A 19,220-nucleotide genomic window follows, 5' to 3' on the forward strand; every position below is an offset into this window, starting at 1 on the left:
AACAATGACGGAAGAGATAAAGGACGTAAAAAGTGCAAAGCAATGCTTCACAAAAGGTTCCTGAAAGAAATCTTGCATGGAAGAGACGTCCAGTGATGTTCATCAGATCATCTCAGACTTCACAGATCCCCTCCCCAAGTCTCTGCTCTGCTCGTTTCTGACGGGCACTGTCAATTAGCAGGGGAAGAGACAAAAGCGTTGGGAAAGTTGCACAGAGCAGCTCACAGTCACCTCGGACTAGAAGGGCGTCGGGGTAGCAAGACGTTCTCTGGGTCCTCTTTGGCGCCTGAGACAAGCGGGACAGATGAAAAACTTATGGGCTTCTTGGCAGAGTCTCGGGTCCTGCGGTGCCGGACTGCTCCCTCCTGTGAAGGGGCCATCTCTCGCTTCTACCTGGACTTCCCACCGAGGCCACTGGCCCCCGGGAAAAAGTCTGTTGGACAGCGGCTGAGAATGCAACCGTCCCAGCCACCAAGGAGACGCGAAGTTGGGGAGACTAAAGCGGGAACACTTGCCTGGAGAAGTCCTCCTCCCACTTACCCACCAGGAAAATGGGCAGGTTGACTTCGGGTCTTGCGTGCATCGACAGCCAAGAGTACACTGGGCGTCCAGCTGCACAGAGGAGAATCCCACTTATGTTTTCCCTCTAGCCAAGGCGTGTGCTTATAAGTGTTTCCTTTCTTATCCCGCGAATTACCCCTATGGTCTTTTGTGAGATCCCCCGCCTCCGCCTCGGGCAGCCTTACTTGGCCTTCGCAAACCCTCCAATGGGACACGAATAGCGGAGAGGTGCGGGCTGGAAGCGGGAGAGAGCAACGGATGGGGGGGGGGGGGACTCTTACAGTCGGTCCACCCCCTGGCGGGCAGCTCCTCGCCCTGCGGTCGCCTGCCGTCCCTCGGACAGTCGCCAAGGCAGAGCACGCACAGGGGTCGCGCTCCCTGCGGGTTCTCTGGCCCCCAGGAGCGGCGCTGAGCTAAGAAGCCACCTCCACGGGGTTAAGGGGTGGGGTGCAGGGACAGGGCTAGGGATAAACGCTACAGGAGTACTTGGGGGCGTGCGGAGAAAGGGGCGGAGCGGGGCGCGAAGGGGGCAGGGGAGTGGGGTGGGGCCGGGGCGGGCCCGGGGGCGGGGCCGCGGGTCGGGGTGTGCCACAGCGCCCCCTCGCTGCGCGCTCCCCGCCGTGCCCCGAGGCAGCCGGTGGCTCCTACACGCCAGCCCCTTTGTGTGCACCGCACTGGCCCTGAGGAGCTAGGCTCCCGCACCGTGCAGGCTCCGCCGGGTCCCGCCGCTTCCGCCCGGCCAGGCCGTGCTCTCCTTCCCTCCTCCAGCTCCGGCCCCGAGCTGCAGCCTGTGGGCCGCGAGCAGCCCGCGTCCCGCGCGCTCCCCACCCCGCCCGGCCTGGGGCGCTCGCCCCCCTCCTGCCCCGGCCCTCTCTGGAGTGCCCCCCTCTCCAGTCCCGGGCCTCCAAGGTGGAGAAAATAAACTCAAAGCAGAGCAACTCAGAGTCTCCAATAAAACGCCCAGGACCCAGAGCCCGCGCGCGTGTGCCGGGCGGCGCGGGGCGCGGGAGGCGGGGATGGCGGGGCGGGGGACAATGAGCGCATGAAGTTACCTGCCCGGCAGCGGCGGCGGCGGCGGCGGCGGCGGCGGCGGCGGCGGCGGCGGGGCCGGGAGGCGGCGGCGGAGCAGGCTGCGCGCTCGGCGCCGACGGGTGCGCGCCGCGGCTTGGGGGAGAGTTGAGCGCTTTTCCCCCCTCTTTTTTTTTTTTTTTTTTTTTTTCTCCTCTTCTTCTTAAACAAACCACAAACGGATGTGAGGGAAGGAAGGTGTTTCTTTTACTCCTGAGCCCAGACACCTCTCTCTGTTCCGTCTAAGCTTGTTTTGCTGAACACTTTTTTTTTTTTTCAAAAAGGAAAAGAAAAGGAGTTGCTTGATGTGAGAGTGAAATGGACGTAAGATTTTATCCACCTCCAGCCCAGCCCGCCGCTGCGCCCGACGCTCCCTGTCTGGGACCTTCTCCCTGCCTGGACCCCTACTATTGCAACAAGGTGAACGCTCTGCTTTTGTTTCCACTGTGTTCTGGCTGCTCGGTCCCGGGAGGGGGGCGGCGGCGGCGGGGCCGGCTCGGCGGACGGGCCCGGTGCGGCGGACGGGGCCGACGCGGCGGAGGTCGGTCCCGGGAGCGCTCGGCTCGCAGTCCGCTGCAGCCCAGCGTGCGCCCGGGTAGTAAATATTGTAGAGCGGCTCCGGGGGTTTGCCAATCACCACGACGGTACGGAAAGTGACACGATTTGCTCGGATTCTTTTCCTTCCTGCTGTTCGCGACTAAGGATCCCTGGCTAGGTTTGACTGGGGAGCGTTAAAAAAATAAATAACAGAAAGCCTCAGAATACTTTGGGGGTGTGTCTGGGGTCCCGGAACGGAGGCAGAGTAAGAGAATTCTGTGTGTTTCCCAGTTCCCGCTCTGCCTCTCTTCCCTGTCGCGGAAAGCTGGGGACTCGCGGCGCCGCTTCTCTGCCCAGCTCGAGTTGCCCGGGAACAGCCAGAGTCGGGGTGCCGGGACACCGGGAGGGGGTCCCCTGCTGCCCGCCTCCCCCCCTCCCCGCGCGCTGTGAAAATTGTCACACAACTCTTTTGTGTTCTCGGGACCGGTCTGGGCATAAGAGCCCCGAGTTCGGACGCTGGTCAGCCCGCTGGGGCGCAGCGGGCGAGCTGCATCACGGTTTGGGGAGCAGCACCGGTTTGTGGGGTGCGCGCAGAAATTGCAAGTTTGTTGCAGGCTGGGCGAGCGAGTAGTGCTCAGGTCCGTAGCTCCTGCACTGAGCACCGGATGGAAGTGGCTGTGCTGTACCCACGGCCCGCTTACCCCGGGAGCCGGGGCCCGGCTAGGGACCCGGGGCCAGGCAGATCATGCCGGTGACCTGGAGTACGGAACGCTGGTCCGGGTTGCTACGGAGCTCGGCTGGACCATGGGGTAGACCGTGAGGGGATACTCATCCGGCTTCTCTAACTCTCAGCCTGGAGAGAGAAGACACGCAGGAGGGACAGGCCCCCAGAGCAGCCAAGGGGCCACCGATGTCCCCGCCTTGGGCTTGTTGGACGTGTCTAAGCGTCCCGGGGGATGACGGCTGCCGCGGAAAACTGACTTCTCTGAAACGCGGCCCGGGCCTGAGGATGAACCCGCTTGATCCTCACAGCCCCTGCAGGCACTTGCGGGGCCGACCCATCGGTGAATTCCTCGGGAAGAATCCTTGAGACTCCCAAGCCAGGCCTGGTGACGAGTCATCCCCGAACAGCTTTTATTTATTTATTTATTTGTCCCCCGCCGTACAGAGGTATTTAGCGTGCTCGCGTGCTTAGCCCCTGGGCTCCGAGCCTCGAGTCTCGGTCAGCCGGGACACACACGCGCACGCTCTCACACAGCGGTGAGCCAAGTGAGCCACAGACATTCCCCCCGCCGAGCAGCGCCTCGGAGCAGTGCCGCGTGTGCGACCCGCGGACTGGGCTGTGCCTCGCGCCGGTGGTGTTCGGGCGGCTTGGAAAACAGGGAGATCTCGTGCTAGGGAAGGCAGAAAGGCATCCATCACACTGGCAGCCTTCCGCGAGGGGCGAGTGGAAAGCTACGGAGAACTTTGGCAAGCGCAGACAGGAGTTTGTGCGGTGAAGTTGCATTGTTTGCTGGTAACATACTTCTTGTAGCCTCCAACCTGTGTTGCGTTCACTTACAAGGAGTGTGTGCTTGCTCCCTTTCATTCTGCTAATCACAAGAATGCTGTGACTACTGCTATTAACAAAATCAGCCCTGTCTTGGAGAGCAAAAGATACCCATAGCAGTTACAAAACCATTTTGGCAATGAAACAGGACAAATCTTGTAAAGTTTATCAGTGATGTTAGGCTCCAAAAAGAAGCTAATGAGTGGGATACACATTTCACTTGTCATTTCTTGTGATTGTAGGGTCAGATTTAATTTAAAAGTTAAATGCCTTGGAAAATCAGGAATTACTTCAATATATTAAATCATTTTCCAATTAAGCGCTTTAAATAATTTTAGTGAATTGTGCTGTGAATTGAATAAATTAATTTAGAAAGTCCTCAGAATTTCTTTACTAGCTCATTGAAGTTCCTTTTAAGTCATCCAGTGTATAAGAAGCAAACTGTTCTTTTTAAATGCAAATTAGGTACCCTTTCTATAGACTAGTTGCAAGTCTTCTTTCTATTTAACTACCCAGGGAATAATGGATTTTTAAAAATGCAAAGTCATAAGACATGCTTCTGATAGTAGGAAAAGACTTCATGGAAGTGTTTCTCCAGGGACCCCCTTCTCCTGCCCAACCCTGTGTGTAGCAGTCCATCAGATATATTTGTCACTGATCCCTGATTGTATTAAATGTCCTGAGTAGGTTTCTGGGACCCACAAAGCCCAGGCACTTGTGTTTTCTATTCCATCATGATCAGCGTGGGGACAAAAATCTCTGGCCAGCCCCACTGTTTTAGTAGCTTAGACGGTATTCAGCCAGCATTCACTTCATCCATGACTCAAGAGGATTTGCAGGAATACTGGAGGAAGGTAGAAGTTTGTAAAAGACGGAGGAAGAAATCAGGATCTCCACTGAGTAGAAAGAAGTCCCATCAGACTTCCCCAAAGGAGAAGACTGCAGAGTAAAGGTTGTCTCCTTCAGAGGTGCGATGAGAGTGTAGTTTGTCACCAGTAACAGTCACTTTGTCAGCCCATTTGTTTAAATGGGGTGATAAGATCATAAGTTACTAATTATCTTTATTTTAAACCTGTCAACACTTTCCTAAAGTTGGTGTGCTAAATCCCTGTGGAACCAGTATTTTACAGTGCTTCAGTATCATGCAACTGGAACTAGAGTTGCCCAATGATGTTTTTCACATGTCAGAAGAGACCCTAATCGAGAAAATGAATATCCACTTCCTGAAGCTTTTCTAAACTAAAACGTGATTGTTTTGTTCTGCAGACACTTTCCAGTACTGCTGCTCTATAGATTGCCAAAACACTACTTATGTTTTTCAGTTAATAAACTCCGTAGGAGGCATTTTTGGAAACAGTTTATTCTAGTATTGCTCTGCTGTAAGAGCACATTGCATTATGAACACATCACTATGCAAACTGACCTCCATTTCTACATAGCCCACTGTGGAGACAATGCGAATGATGTTGGTGATGGCAAGTGTGCGAGGCATCTCTTTTACAAACAGCCAGAATGGATGGCATGGTGCTGTATATAGGTCAGCCTTTGAAATAGCAGCGCAGCTCCCAGACTGGACAGAAACACACAGGCTGGAGGGAACAGTGTTCACCTCTTACAACTTAAAGCGTGATTATATTTCAGACATTGAAAGATGGGTATCCTAGTGGAGTTTCATCTAATTAGACTATTTTAAGTAACATTGTATCCCTTAATTGAACCGAATGTTACCAAAAGAAATTGGATTAAATGAGCTCACAATTGGAGTTCAGTAGTAAAATGTAGTCCTATTTTTTGTTCTAGTTGAAGATGTCAGACCGTCAGTTTAAATATATACCTACAGAGTAATAACAGCCCCTTTCCGTTTTTCAGTACAGTGTCATTTCTAAAGATTGTTTTCACTGATTTTATGCTAAAATAGGACAAAGACGTGGCACTTTTTCCTTTGTACGATGATGTGCTGTGTTCAGTTATTGCTCAGTATCTGCCCACATAAGGAGTAGTAATACAATTATGTTATGACATGGCTAATGACAGGGATGCTGACCTCGGCCAACAGTGGGAGGGGGAATAATGGGCCTTACTGTTCTCAGCAGTTGCTTTTGTGGAATCATGTCCTGCATCTTTCTTTGGTGGATTTAGAAACAAGGAAGTCCAAAACACAAATCCATGCTTAAGACCAGTTATAAACAGAGACAAGAATAATAGCCATTTGCAATATTGGACTTTTGTCATTGAAATAAAGAAGGACAGTGCATACTCTTCCCACATAAACACAGGAGGGAGGGCCCACTTGTAATCAACTGTGTTTGTAAACAGCAGAGCCACCATTGGACATTTGATAACTTTTGAGAAAAGCAAGATTCATTGTGGTCTCTGCAGACTCTTCTTTCAGCCGATTCAGAGTGCATTATGCATTGTACTTTAATGTGGCAAAACTCATCATATCTAAAACGCAGGACTTGCAAGCTCATTAAGATGGAGTCATTACTATTTTGATTAATAAATGTAAAAAAAAGGAAGAAGTTGGGAGAAGGGGGGAAAGTAGGAGGTGGAGAGGAAGGGGGCGGGTTATAAGCAATTTAGAGCATCATGCTTGATTAGTTCTCTATCCACCTCTGTAACCCTCCATAGCTTCCAAGACTTTGGGAAATTCATACTTAATCACTTCTACATCATTTATATGATTAAAACTCCCCTGGGAGTTTTATTAGCTGACACGTTCCACAGGTTTGAAAGCTTTAAATAAATTTATAGGTCAGAAAGAGCATATGTCTTTGGCCACTAAAGCAGATATCATATAAAACCCCTAAATGTAGCTGTCTTGATTTTCTGGGACAATTTGGTGTCACACATTCTAATTTTCAACATCTATGCAAAAAAAAATGTATAGTTTTAAGCTTTGGAGAGATCTGATGTTATTTTTAACATAGCATATGTGGTTTAGTATTCTCACAGTTTATCATGTATTTTAAAAGTTACTGAGTGATGATATTAAGGAGAAATTTGACATTTTGCTTAGTTAGAAAAGTGTAACTAATATTAAAAATCTAATTGAGTGTTTATTATAGATTTGTTTCTGAATAATGTGATTGCAAGGGAGTCAAGAACAATGGAAAGAAATAAAAGTACTAGAAACAAAAGAAGTCAGGAAATTTCCAAGTGTTACAGTGGCCTCCTGAGTCCCCATCTGGGTCTTTAATGTTGGCTTTAGTGTATAGGACAAATTTTGGTAGTCATACTTGCGTGTGTTTGTGTGTGTGTGCGTGTGTGTGTGATGGACTCAAAGAAAAGGAGAGCCTGGACAACTGGGGGTGGGATTGTTGGGATCTAGAACCTTGGATGATTTATTCCAGCACTTTGCAATGCTTTGCTAGGACAATAAAAAATTGGAAAGACTGGGGCTATATCTCCAATTACTTGGGATCCTTCCTTCTGCTGACTGAAGTCAGTGTTCAGTAGTCTGTCTTTCTGTGTGCATGGGGCTTCACACCTCCATGTCCTTCTACAACTACCTCTACTCCTTGGGCACCCTTACCCTTGCTACTCTCCTCCTCACTCTTCCTCCTTGAAACTAAGAGGTCTAAACCTTCTGATCTTCACTCTCCTTCCCCTCCCCAGGTGCTCCTCTTGCCATTGTCGTGGCTGCCAAGCTCCCATGTCTGCTCACCATCGCCCTTAGAGTACTCCCATTCCCTCTTGTTCTTCTAGTCATCTTATCCTGGTTTCTGGTTCCTTGCAATCTCCCAACCCTCAGGCCCATTTTCCCTTGTTAAGATCCTGGATGATGCTCTTCTTCCCCCATCCCACTATGGGAATGACTGTCATAGAGCCCTACAATATTAGATCAAGGAAACTTAGATATGTGGAGAAGAGGACAAATACCCTGGCAGCTATTTCAGAACCATGGTCTCCCCACTGAGCCCCCCAACTTATAGAGTGTATTTAGAACTCAGGGACAAGCTCCTTAAACATTCTTCATTCAAAAAATTTTATCTGGATGGCAGAATCGTATGGCAATGAAATTGGGACACTTTGTTGGCATACAGTAAGCAAGGTGGGTTATACTTACAGAGAGTACACAAACTGGCTTGCTTGTGCATTCTCACTAGAATAAACAATCGTAACTAAAATGAGGATAATTGGCCATGCAGAAAGTATTGAACTAGTTAAATTCAGGTCACTTAATACCCTATGCTGTAGCTATCCAAATGTAAATCTGAAGATTTCTGGGAAGTACTAAGGTAGAATGTTTCTCTTACATCTCAAAGATTGGAAAATGTAGTTGTCATCAGTTGATTACACGTTATTAACATTACATCCTCAAAATAATATCAACTGTTGTTTTGAGTTAAACTTATATGTTGTGCACCCAATTTTAAGCACCTAAAATTTATACTTTCCAGAGACCCAAAGACTGTGGAACACTATAGTTATTAAATGCTGTGGCCCTGATGATCATAACCATTGTTGCTGCCTGCAAGATGCTTCCACTGAAGCACTTAAATACTTAAAATTCTCCCTTGTTTGTTTAAAATCCATGTTTACAAAGTGTAAATTTTACCAACTTTAAAGATACTATTTTTCCTTTCATTTACTTCCACTTTGGAGTTGTCTATTTCTTTTTTTCTTAAATTTATATTATTGTTTTGTATTTTAAAGGCAATTTGAGAATTTGAGAGAGAGAGAGATAGAGAGACAGAGAGAGAGTCCCATCTGCTTATTTACTCCCCAGATATCCACACCACAAAATCAGCTGGGTTTGGGCCAGGCCAAAGCCAGGCACTGTGAACTCAATCCAGATCTCCCATATGGGTGGGAGAGATGCAAGTACATGAGCCATCACCTGCTGCCTCTGAGGCTGTACATTAGCAGGAAGCTGGAACCAGGAGTAGAGCCAGGACTCGAACCCAGGCAGTGTGATATGGGTGGGATGCAGTGTCCCAAGCTGCTTCTTTACTACTATGCCAAATGCTTGCTCCAGTATATTTTCAATAGATCTTTTCCTTCGCATGTAATCTTTTCTGAATCGGTAGCCTGTGGTCCCCCTTGGTTGATAGTGAACTATGTTAAACAGGCTGTCTGCTAGGAGACCAGAGCGCCAAGCTGATGCAGCTTACATCTGCCCTAATGAATTTGAATTTTTGTTTTTGTTTTTGTTTTAAAGCTGCATGCCAAGTTTCATCCTGAAGAGTGATTTCTCATTAAAAACAGTTGAGTTATAAACTGCTTAGAAATGTGGTTTATAATGGAAGTGCCAACAGACTGTTAATTATAGCAGTTCTTCCATAATACTCTGAGACATGGAATTCACATTAACCTGAATGAGCTTTTCCTGGTTATAACATATTTCTCCCTATAGCATTCATTTTGAAAATGGGAACATTATATTGCTCTGAGCTTGTATGTTCATGGTGCAATAGAAAAGATGAGACAGAGGGTATTGCCAGAAAGAAATTCCTGCTTTTTTGTGAAAGAAGATATCGATGTTTTTCCAGATCTCTTTAGTTTGATCTATCGCAACTTTACCTTACTTGATGGAAAAGTTTGAGTTTTGTTGTTTTTTTTTTTTTTTACAAAGATTTATTTATTTGAAAACAGAGTTACAGAGAGAGAGAGAGGGAGAGAGAGAGATCGTATATCTGTTGGTTCATTCCCCAAATGGTTGCAATGGCCAGAGTTGTGCCAGGCCAAAGTCAGGAGCCAGGAGCTTCTTGCTTATCTCTCACATGGATGCAGGGGACCAAGGATTTGGGCCATTGTCTGCTGATTTCCCAGGAGCACTAGCAGAGAGCTGGATTGAAAGTAGTACAGCCAGGACTTGAACCAGTGCCCATATGAGATGTTGGCGTCATAGGCGGCTGCCTCACCCTCTATGCTGCAATGTCAGCCTCTGAAGTTAACTTTTAAAGCCATCTATATGGCTCTATTTCACTCATGAAAATTCATTATTAATATACTTGGTGTGCCAAAGGTCGTGAACCTAGGTCATTATCAATGATTTTTGTCCATTTTTTTCATTTGATAATATCCAATGATTCTGCTTTCACCAAAAATATTTACTGTTGTCATTCTTGTGTTATGTTCTTTTAGAAAACTGTCTTGAAAATACTTCTAATTAAATGAAAGCCATGGTTGTTTTATAAGAAACTTGGTTAGTGGACAAGAAAATATTGCGTATTCTGAGTTACATGGGGACTTCCAAGTTATTTGTGTCTTATTCATAGGAGTGCCAATATCAGCAGAAGATGCCTTTTGATTAAAGTCTTGGATGTCACTCTCAGGGCCATACCTGGTCAGAGAAATTGTGTGTGTGTGTGTGTATATTTGGGCATCTGTGTGTATGTGAAGATGTGTGTGGTATTTCTGTATTTCTCAATATTTCCCAACTATATTTGTGGCCATAAATGCCTGGAGAATGTATGCTAATGGCACATGCCATCCATATGGACCGCCATGGCAATGCAGGAAATCATGGCTACCAAGGATGCCTGCTCACCCCTCCCGTTGAAGAAACATAGCCCACTTTCACAGAAGTAGATGCTTTCCAGAATGCCTGGGCCTTAATTGGACATGTTATAATCAAGCAAGAGCAAAGAACTAGGTCATTCTGAGGAAAACTGTAGGCCCTTCTCGAGAAAAGACTCAGTTCTGTTGAAGATTTCAGATAAAACCCAAGGGCCCTTAAACCTGTGTTGACTTACTCCCGAAACTAAGTAAACCTTATCACGGGAGGATGGGATTCCCTGCCCCTTCTGTTCCCATGTTCTTGAGAAGGCCCCGGTTGTTCCATGTCTGATCAAAGTTCTGACACTAAACCCTTTCATCCGTCTGTGTCCCAACCTTTCATGTATCCAGTAGAGAATATCATTTATATTTGTATCAAGGAAGCCTTACGAGAATTAAGGAGTCAACAGAGGTAAATTATTTTGAAATCCTGTGGTGAAAGGGGTTCAGAAATTCAAAGAATGGTAGATCTTAGCAAAATCCTGTACTCTGAGCTCATTGCTTCTATTTCTGCTAACCTAGTAGAATAAAAGTGTTTTCAAAAGTTGTAGACTAGTGATTCTTTCAGGATAGAAGTGAAAGAGATAACCTTTGCAGGGGGTCAAAGGTGAATTTGGGAAAATGGGGGATGTGTCGGTATCCTGTGTTATCTCGTTCTCTTTCATATACGGATAAGCCCCCCAGGGGGCCTCCTTTTCCATCTCTACATGAGAGTCCATGCACCTAAGGAGAGATGCTGTTGCCTGTTTTGCAGTGTAAGAAGATAAGATAAAAGTTAAGGATAACTGCTCCAGGGAGAAATGCCCTGTGTGTGCTTCCTCATTTTGGGGTCGCAAACTTGACTGTCTGTACCTTCTGTGCATGGTTAATGGATGAATGGGCCAACCAGGTCTTTAGATAGCCCAGTTACCTTGAAAGAGTATCTGTGAGCTGCCTGATTTCCTTATATCTTTTAACTTAATTAAATGGTTAATTTAAAAAATGATGGGCAAAGTTGTATCCATTGGCATCTTTATACCACTGTAAAAACCAGCACTTCCTTTCTATGCCAATACCCCCTCAGCCTAAAATGCCAGTAACAATTGTATAAAGAGAAATGTTAATAATAAAGAGGCAGAATAACCTTTCAACAAAAAGTATATTTTATCATTTGGCAGATGCAGTCATGGACATTAATCATAGAAACCTGCAGATAGTAGAAGCTTAATATCAAAGCTAATGATTTATTTTATGTTAATGACTTTCTGCTGGGGCATAAAAGACTGTTCATAATGGACTCTTAGAGCTACGTTCAGTTACTAAGGCTAATGGGATAATCTTTCCTCTTCCAAAATTAAGCTTTTTGAAATAAATTATGCTGTTATTTTTCAAGGTAACTCTCAAAAATTTACTGCAAAACTAATCTTTTAAGAACTGCTTAAAGAAATAAAAAGAAAGAAAAATCCCCAAGCAGCTTTTCTAGTTCATGAGCAGTTTTACTTCATTAAGGAGAGAAAGTTTGCATGTATGCTAATGTCCCTGAACTTGTAATGCTGCATAATTTTCAAGTCAGACTTCTGTGACACAATCTGCCTTTGGAGAATCAGCTCCTATAAGTACTTCCCCCAGTAGAACATGTTTTCTTGGTAGATTACCAGCCAATAATGAGCTGAGTGGTAGTAAAACATTTGAGTTTTTCACTGAGAAGTTCTAAAAATCATGTTTACAATTAGTTACAACCAACATTATATTTCAATAAGAGATAATTTGCCTACTAAAGTTCACATAATGTGCTAATCATGTCTAGTGGTTAATAAAGGCCTCCTACCTCACTCCCCTGATGGCTATAAAAGGCTATTATATTCATGGCAGCAGTGCAGGTACAGCTGCTGTGTGTTAATAATGCATCATTGTCCCACTAATCAACACAGCAAAGGTCAGCACCCCCAAGCACCTCAACCACCTATTCTCTTTCCAAAATATTTATTAACACCTTCAAAGCATGTCTGTTCATTTCCCTTAGCCTCCAGTCAGCTAATTCCACTCCAAGCTACTTGTGTGATAAAGGTTTTGTAACCTAAGCTAGGTCGTAGGAGTGATTAATATATATTCATACTAATCTTCTCCCATAAACATGTTTCCATTTCCACAGTCATTGACTGAATTAGTGTCAGGCTGTTATAGCCCTGAGCCCCTTTGTAATTAAGTAGGTGTGTACCAAAGTGAGAGTATTTTCAGATTTTGCATGTTGTTTAAGGAACTGTTTAGAAGAAAAAACTTTTCAGCAAGCAGTGTCATTTAAAGTAAGCAGAGAGAATCAGGAAATGAGAAGGGATATTTAAAATCTAAACAGGAGTTAATCAGTGTGAGTTTAGGGACCTGATACAGTGGTGAAATATTATTTTCTTAATTGTTCTTTTGGCATAGCAAAGCAATAATAGTAAAAGCTTCTTAAGCCATATTTTCTGCACACAAAGAACATATTCATGTGGGATTTCCATTTTGCTGGAAAATCGTGCAAATCAATAAGCCAGCACTTATCTGCATTAAAATTAGGTAGACAACAATTTATAGGCAGAGTGATAGCGCAGTTCTCTTCATAGCATCAGTTAGTGTTTAAGGTAAATCCTTGCTTTTGTGTCCTCAGAGAGAAGCCCAAATGTTAAGTGAACAAGATCTCATTTTCTCAGCTTGTGTTATTGTCTTCTGTTTTCTCTTACTCATTTTGATAACCTGGTGTGTGGGTTTCCCCGCCCCCCTGTATGATTTGGGAAGCTTAAATGTTTTAAGAGAAGAATAAGAAATGAAACTCCACTGTGTTCCCATCATCAAGAGAAATGCAAAAGGCGAACTAGTGGGAGGAGCTTCTATTTGTGTTGCACATAATGTACAATGGTACATTTGTCATGCTTTAAATATATAATGCCTACAATAAAATATGTACAGGCACAGTTGTGATCTATGAAGTCCCTGGCATCAGTGCCATTGTTTGTAGTCTCTACGGTTGTCATACATTGTTCTTTGCACATCATACCCTTACAGCAGAATTTGACACAATTTCTAGCTTTCAGCCCTGCACCATTTTCATTGCACAATATACATGAGTTTGACAGGGGGTGTTGAGGACAACTCTGGCAAGCAATTGATATTTTGAAGTGGCAAGCGTTTCAGCAGCTGCCTGCTTGTGAAAAAGGAATGATAAGATATACTGTATTGTTCGTTGCAGGGAAAGCATTAAGGTTTAAGCTCTGTAAAAATGTACACATTATTCGTCAGTGGTGAAGCAAGTCTTTTATGTTTTTTAGAGCTTAGCTCTCTGGCTGATGTGAACTACAATGACATTGGTCAGTAAATGAATAGGAGTACTTTGAATTTGAACTGCTGCCAATTTTGCACCAACAAAGGAACTGACAAAAGAAAGATTTTATGTGAAATGCAAAGCACACGCAATGTTTTGGGGCGGGAAAGGGAAGGAAAGAGAGCGGAGAAACCTGCATCAGAGAATATTCTTTAACATACACTTGCAAGGATAACAAATAGTTAAAACACATCTATTTTTCATGGCTCATCAGCTCCAACCTAAGCTGTTTTATCTAATGTGCTTTAAAAACCTGTTGTATACACATAGGCTTTCAGAATATGTTCATATGGAATTCAGAGTGTTGCTCTAAATATCGCACTGTGCCCTGAAGGCCTGTTGGCAGAATATCAGAGTCACCCACTGCTGGAGTCCCCAACTCTCTCTCTATCTGGTAGTGGGAAATTGTAGTTTAATCAGTTATGGCACTTGCAGTGTGTAACGTTCATTAGCAAGGCAATTTGTCATGACTGTTAATGGTCAGGGTGCATCTGCTCTCTCAGTTACAGAGCATGATAAGTAAGAAGACAAATATTTCAATATCTGATAGTATTAACTTGTTTCAAATTTGTAATCCAAGGTTAGTTGCTCAAAACAGACACAGCAGCAGATTAACAAGCATCCTGTATTCAATTTCACTGGGCCCTGTTTTTATGGATTTATGGCTTTCAAGCACACTAATACGCTATTATGAAGGGCACAGTCTTTGATTAGATGCTCAACAGAAACTAAGTTATGAGCAGAGTACCTTCTGGGTTCATCTGGAAAGAATTTATGTGCATAATATTTTCTGTAGAGTGCCATAAATTGAAAGGTCTGATGCATGCAATATTTCTAACATGCTACATATGCTTTTTTGTGACTAAAATAGTCCCTCTCCCATTGGTTTATAAATTGGTCACTTTGCAAGCGAGTTTAGAGTCCAGATCTAGCTTAAAAGTTTGAAGATTCCAGTGAAAAACTTCAGAAAGAATCAGAAATGTCAGGTTTCTGCATAGCAGACTGCTTTATAAGATCATTGTTCATTGTTCTAAACAGGAAAAAGTTGAAAAGACTACCCCCTCCACCTTGGTTGGAAAGGTTAGAATTTTTTACATATCTCGTATTTTCTAGGTATGACATCATGTATCTTGCCATACAAAATCTTTTTGACACATTTTCATTTTTGATGAAAGACCCTAAACTTCAGAGCATAATGATTTCTTAGAAACTGAACCCAATCTTGGTTTAAAAAAAAATCGTTCTTGCTAGTAACAAAAGCTGTTACTGTTTAAGTTCCTGTTGAGCGGTTAGTTGGTACGCTTCGCTGAATGTTGTCAAAAAGGCTTTCCTCATGATTGACAACCCGGCAGGAATGTGAATGGAGATTTTAATTGCGTATCATGTGTGCATATCAGAGTGAGTGAATTCATGACTCTGCTTAGCTCCATATCTGTGCAGGTCAGCCGTGCCAAAAAATGCTCTTTTATGTGCAATTTTTCCAAAAAGAGAAAGGTGTGTGTGTACCAAAGTCATTCCTTATTCATTTCTGAAGTGAAACACTTGTGTTCCCTTTGCCTCAGAGTTTAAAAGTGGAACAAAAATCCATTTTGAGATTTCTCTCTTTTACTCTCTTCACTTATAGTATACTTGGATGATGTAGATTCTTTTCAGTTACAAGTTGGGAAAACTCTGCCAGAACATATTTTTCTAATGGCACTTGCTATACGAAGTGTGTTTATCTTTCTTTCTTTTTTCCTAAAGAGTACTTTGAAAAAGAAGAGAAAATGTAAGCCAGAGAAAAAGTTTACTGAAGTCAATTGCTTGTGTGTAGCCTGCAATCTTTAGAAAAGACCTGGGGTCTTGGGGAGAGAGGTTATATTTCTTAGAAGATTCATGGAATTGTACTTGAATTTTGGTAAAAATTGTCAGGACATGATTTTTTTACTGTAAAATGACATTAATAAATATTTGCATGTTTATTTCTTAGATAAATGACTTTTCAGTTGATAACATAAGGATCAAAGATTCTTTTCTGCCCTCTCTTCTTGGCCAAGATGCAATGGTGATGATAGTCCATGTGTCTTGTTGAGTTGTCTGAACCCAATTCATAACTGGAAGATTTGAAAATGGAAGAAAACTTTCTTGATAAGGCAATGTTGACTACAGTAGACCCAGCCCTATTGTGAACATATTCCAATAAAAACAGAAGAAAAAAAAAACATTGTAATGAATATGCTGTATGGGTGGGCTGTAAACTTAGCACATAACTACTTCTCCATGTTGTTTTGAATAATTGAGGAAAAGAATAGTGCCTGGATCATTTTAAATATAACTGTAATAATAAGTGGAGTAATGTTGAAAGGATGGCCTTGGGCTATCCCATGGGGACTTGACTTTGTTCTGAGCTCTAATATGTTATCTCAACATATTTTAGAACCCCCCAATTTGTAGGCTGTTGGTTCCACCTCAATATGCAATACAGGGTGATCACTATATGAAAGCACTACTGTATCTTTAAAATGCTAAAGAAGAAAAATCTATTTCATTTAAAAATTCAGCTTTACGTATGGGGTGACATTTTTCTAATGTTATGGAAGACTATTTTGTACTTTATACTGAGAGCTCAGGCAAGGAAAAAATCTATTTACAAAATGAAAAAAGTGCTCAGCTGAATGCATTTCACTTTTAAAAATGATATTCTGGTAATGAACTTTATCAAGCAGAGAACATTTCAGTAAAAGTATTAAAATAGTTCCTATTTCAGTTTCTTCACTTAAGGCTGTGTCACTGTTTCCATTATAAGTTCTTATTTTCAGGTAGCTCCCATGCAGTTCCCATACAAATATTTGCCTAGGGATAACATGAGAATATTTTAGCCTAACAAGTAGACTTTTAAAAATTGGAATACACTTGTTAAGAAGCATTGAGCTTATTAATAAGGCACATTTATTTCATTTTTAGCAATCGAAAGGCAGTTACTGAATACCAACTGGGTGCAGAGCCTTATTTTGAGTGTTATGGGGGGTAGAGAGAGGAACAGAAATGAGTAAGATCTGGACCCTGACTCCACGTGGCTAATCAAGAGAGGAACACACAGAACCACCACGCAGCTGTGGCATAACTGATGGGATGTGAATCTACGGTGAAGGTGCTGGAAGTACAGAAGGAGAGGAATGAACTGAAGTTAGAGGAATCCCCATTGCTTCCTGGGCTGCATGGCATTTCACCTGGCCTTAAAATCGGGCAGTGAGGAAGGGGAAAGTTATTCTCAGTTTCTTGAATTTTCTTTTTTTCAGACTTCTCATTTCTTTTTCAAAATCACATGAAGCAGCATAAAGTGAGCACATGTACATGGGTAGTTCAGAAAGTTCATGGAAAAAGTGGAATTAAAAGGCAAGTTCAGGTTGACCAAGAAAATGGTGACATGCACGCACACGGAGTTTTCAAAAAGTTCATGGAAAGTGTGTATTATGAAAAAAACTAGGCAAGAATTTAGTATCCCTGTAGAACATTATAACCAATGAATCACACTTTCTGGCCTACATATTGATTAACCATCATTGAACATTTACGTTTGGTTCTTGCTCCTTCCTGAGTTGAGCCAAACTGGAAATACAATGAGTGACAGAATTCTGAGTCTCTCTACCACATATCAATGCTGATTATTCATGAGTAAGAAGTTCTCTCCAGTGACAGCTGCAAAAAAACAGAAAATGAGGAACTCGGTGGAGGTGTGACATCATGGGCTAGCTGTCTGAGCAGGAACCTGATGTGGTGGTAAAGGCAAGAGAGGATTCACTGGAATAAGTGGCATTGGGAGAACCAGGAGCACTGTAGGAGCAAGGAGAACAAAAAGACCAAGACTGTGTTTTAGGACAGCAACTGTTGCCATCATAGGGAACAGACTAGGGGAAGTCTGAGTGGAATTCACATTGCTTATTGTTAATGGGCTAATGTTCATGCCCAATAAGAATGTACCAGAGAGGCCTTTCCTGGGGGCAGTCACCTGTTAAAATGAATGATTGGGTATAGATTTATTTTTTGATGACTTCTAATTATAGATGAATTATAAGCTACTTTAGCCAAAAGGTTGAGTCACATTAAAATGCAACTTTGTAGAGCAGACTACAGTGTTGTAATCTGCCTCTGGATTGTTTTTTACTTTGATAAGCCAGTCATTAGCATCCATATGAATGCTTTATGTATAGTCTTAGAAGTACACCTGCTGAGTTAACTTCCAATCTGTTCTAATTTGGTGTAATATTTACCGAAGCTAATAGGAATTGCTTTCCTGAAATTTCTTGCTCAGTGATAAATATGCATATTCTTAGTAAATTTGGGGAACAGTCAGGCCTCTGTGTCTATGAGTTCTGCATCCCGAGATTCAACCAGCCAGAGAAAATCTGTTTTGGATCTGATGTTGGTTGACTCTCCAGATACCAAGCCTAGGAATGTAGAACACTGATTTAAGGGACTTGGGCACCCTGGGATTTTGATTTCTCTGGATATCTAGAGCCCTTCCCCCACAGATACTGAGAAACAGTGCATGCATATTCAGAGGTCTCTGTAGTAGCACTTGGAACGTATCTCATAACCTTCTAAGATTCACATAGCAATGTTCTCAAAATTTTCCACCAAAGTGCCCTAATGAGTAATAGGGACTTTATACCTGAGGGGCTATTGGGGGATCTGAAGTGCTTCTGCAATCTACACCAGTCTTCAAAGGTTAACACTTAATCTTTAAGAAATATGTAGATTTCATATTATATCCCATAACATGCCTTTGTGTGTTTTACTGTAAATATGATAGTCTAAATCACAATTGAGTCAACTCTGCATCCGGGAAAACAGATCAAGATATTCTGCAATATCACTGCCTTCCCATGGTTCTTTGTGTGTAGGGGTGAGAGTTTGAGAATCATGAAACTACATAATGGTCTTTGTAATTATTATTAAAAAAAATAGATTGGAGGCCTTGAAGGAGTTTTGTTGGGGTGTTTCTTTCATAGAAAATGGAACATTTTATTCACTCTAATTCTTTCCCTGACTTTTGCTAATTCCCTACTATTGAAAAGAAACCCCAACAAAATATTTAATGTTAGTCTAAACTGAAAGACTATTTAGCTAGGGCCCACTAGCTGCTGATGCTACAGGCAGAGTGATATTATGCTTTAAAGGGAGACAGTGGTGAGGAGGAAGGCGATCAGAGATCCCTTGTGGAAATGGAAAGAAAAATCCCTTAGTTTTTGCCACAAACGGATGGTGCTTAGGGATGGAAGAACGTGGTCAATTCAAGATGGTTGATATGGTTAGCTATTAGAGAACCTGACCTTGAGGATTTGGAAAAATCCAAGAAAAGGAAACATCATAAAGAATCAAGTAAATGTTGATTCTATCTTTCTTTTCTTTTTTTTTTCTGATTTTATTTATTTGAAAGAGTTACAGTGAGAAGTAGATCCAGAGAGAGAGAGACAGAGACGGGGGGGGGGGGTGTCTTCCATCCGCTGGTTCACTCTCCAAATGACAGCAACAGCCAGAGCTGAGCTGATCTGAAGCCAGGAGCCAGGAGCTTCTTCCGAGTCTCCCACATGGGCGTTGGGGCCCAAGGACTTGGGCCATCTTCCACTGCTTTCCCAGGCCACAGCAGAGAGCTGGATGGGAAGTGGAGCAACCGGGACTCGA

General features: G+C 43.2%; 1 protein-coding gene across 1 annotated transcript in view; it reads left to right on the top strand.

Annotated features, from left to right (window-relative positions):
- The first annotated feature begins 1,666 nt into the window (after positions 1-1,666).
- The window catches only part of TOX (thymocyte selection associated high mobility group box), a 338,355-nt gene continuing 320,801 nt past the window's right edge, over positions 1,667-19,220 (top strand). The window contains exons 1-2 of the mRNA XM_062188463.1: positions 1,667-1,712; positions 1,914-2,049. Of these exons, the coding sequence (XP_062044447.1) occupies positions 1,948-2,049 (102 nt within the window). The 5' untranslated portion in view covers positions 1,667-1,712; positions 1,914-1,947. The remainder of the gene's footprint in view (positions 1,713-1,913; positions 2,050-19,220) is intronic.

This window comes from Lepus europaeus, chromosome 4, assembly GCF_033115175.1.
Source record: "Lepus europaeus isolate LE1 chromosome 4, mLepTim1.pri, whole genome shotgun sequence".
NCBI lineage: Eukaryota > Metazoa > Chordata > Mammalia > Lagomorpha > Leporidae > Lepus > Lepus europaeus.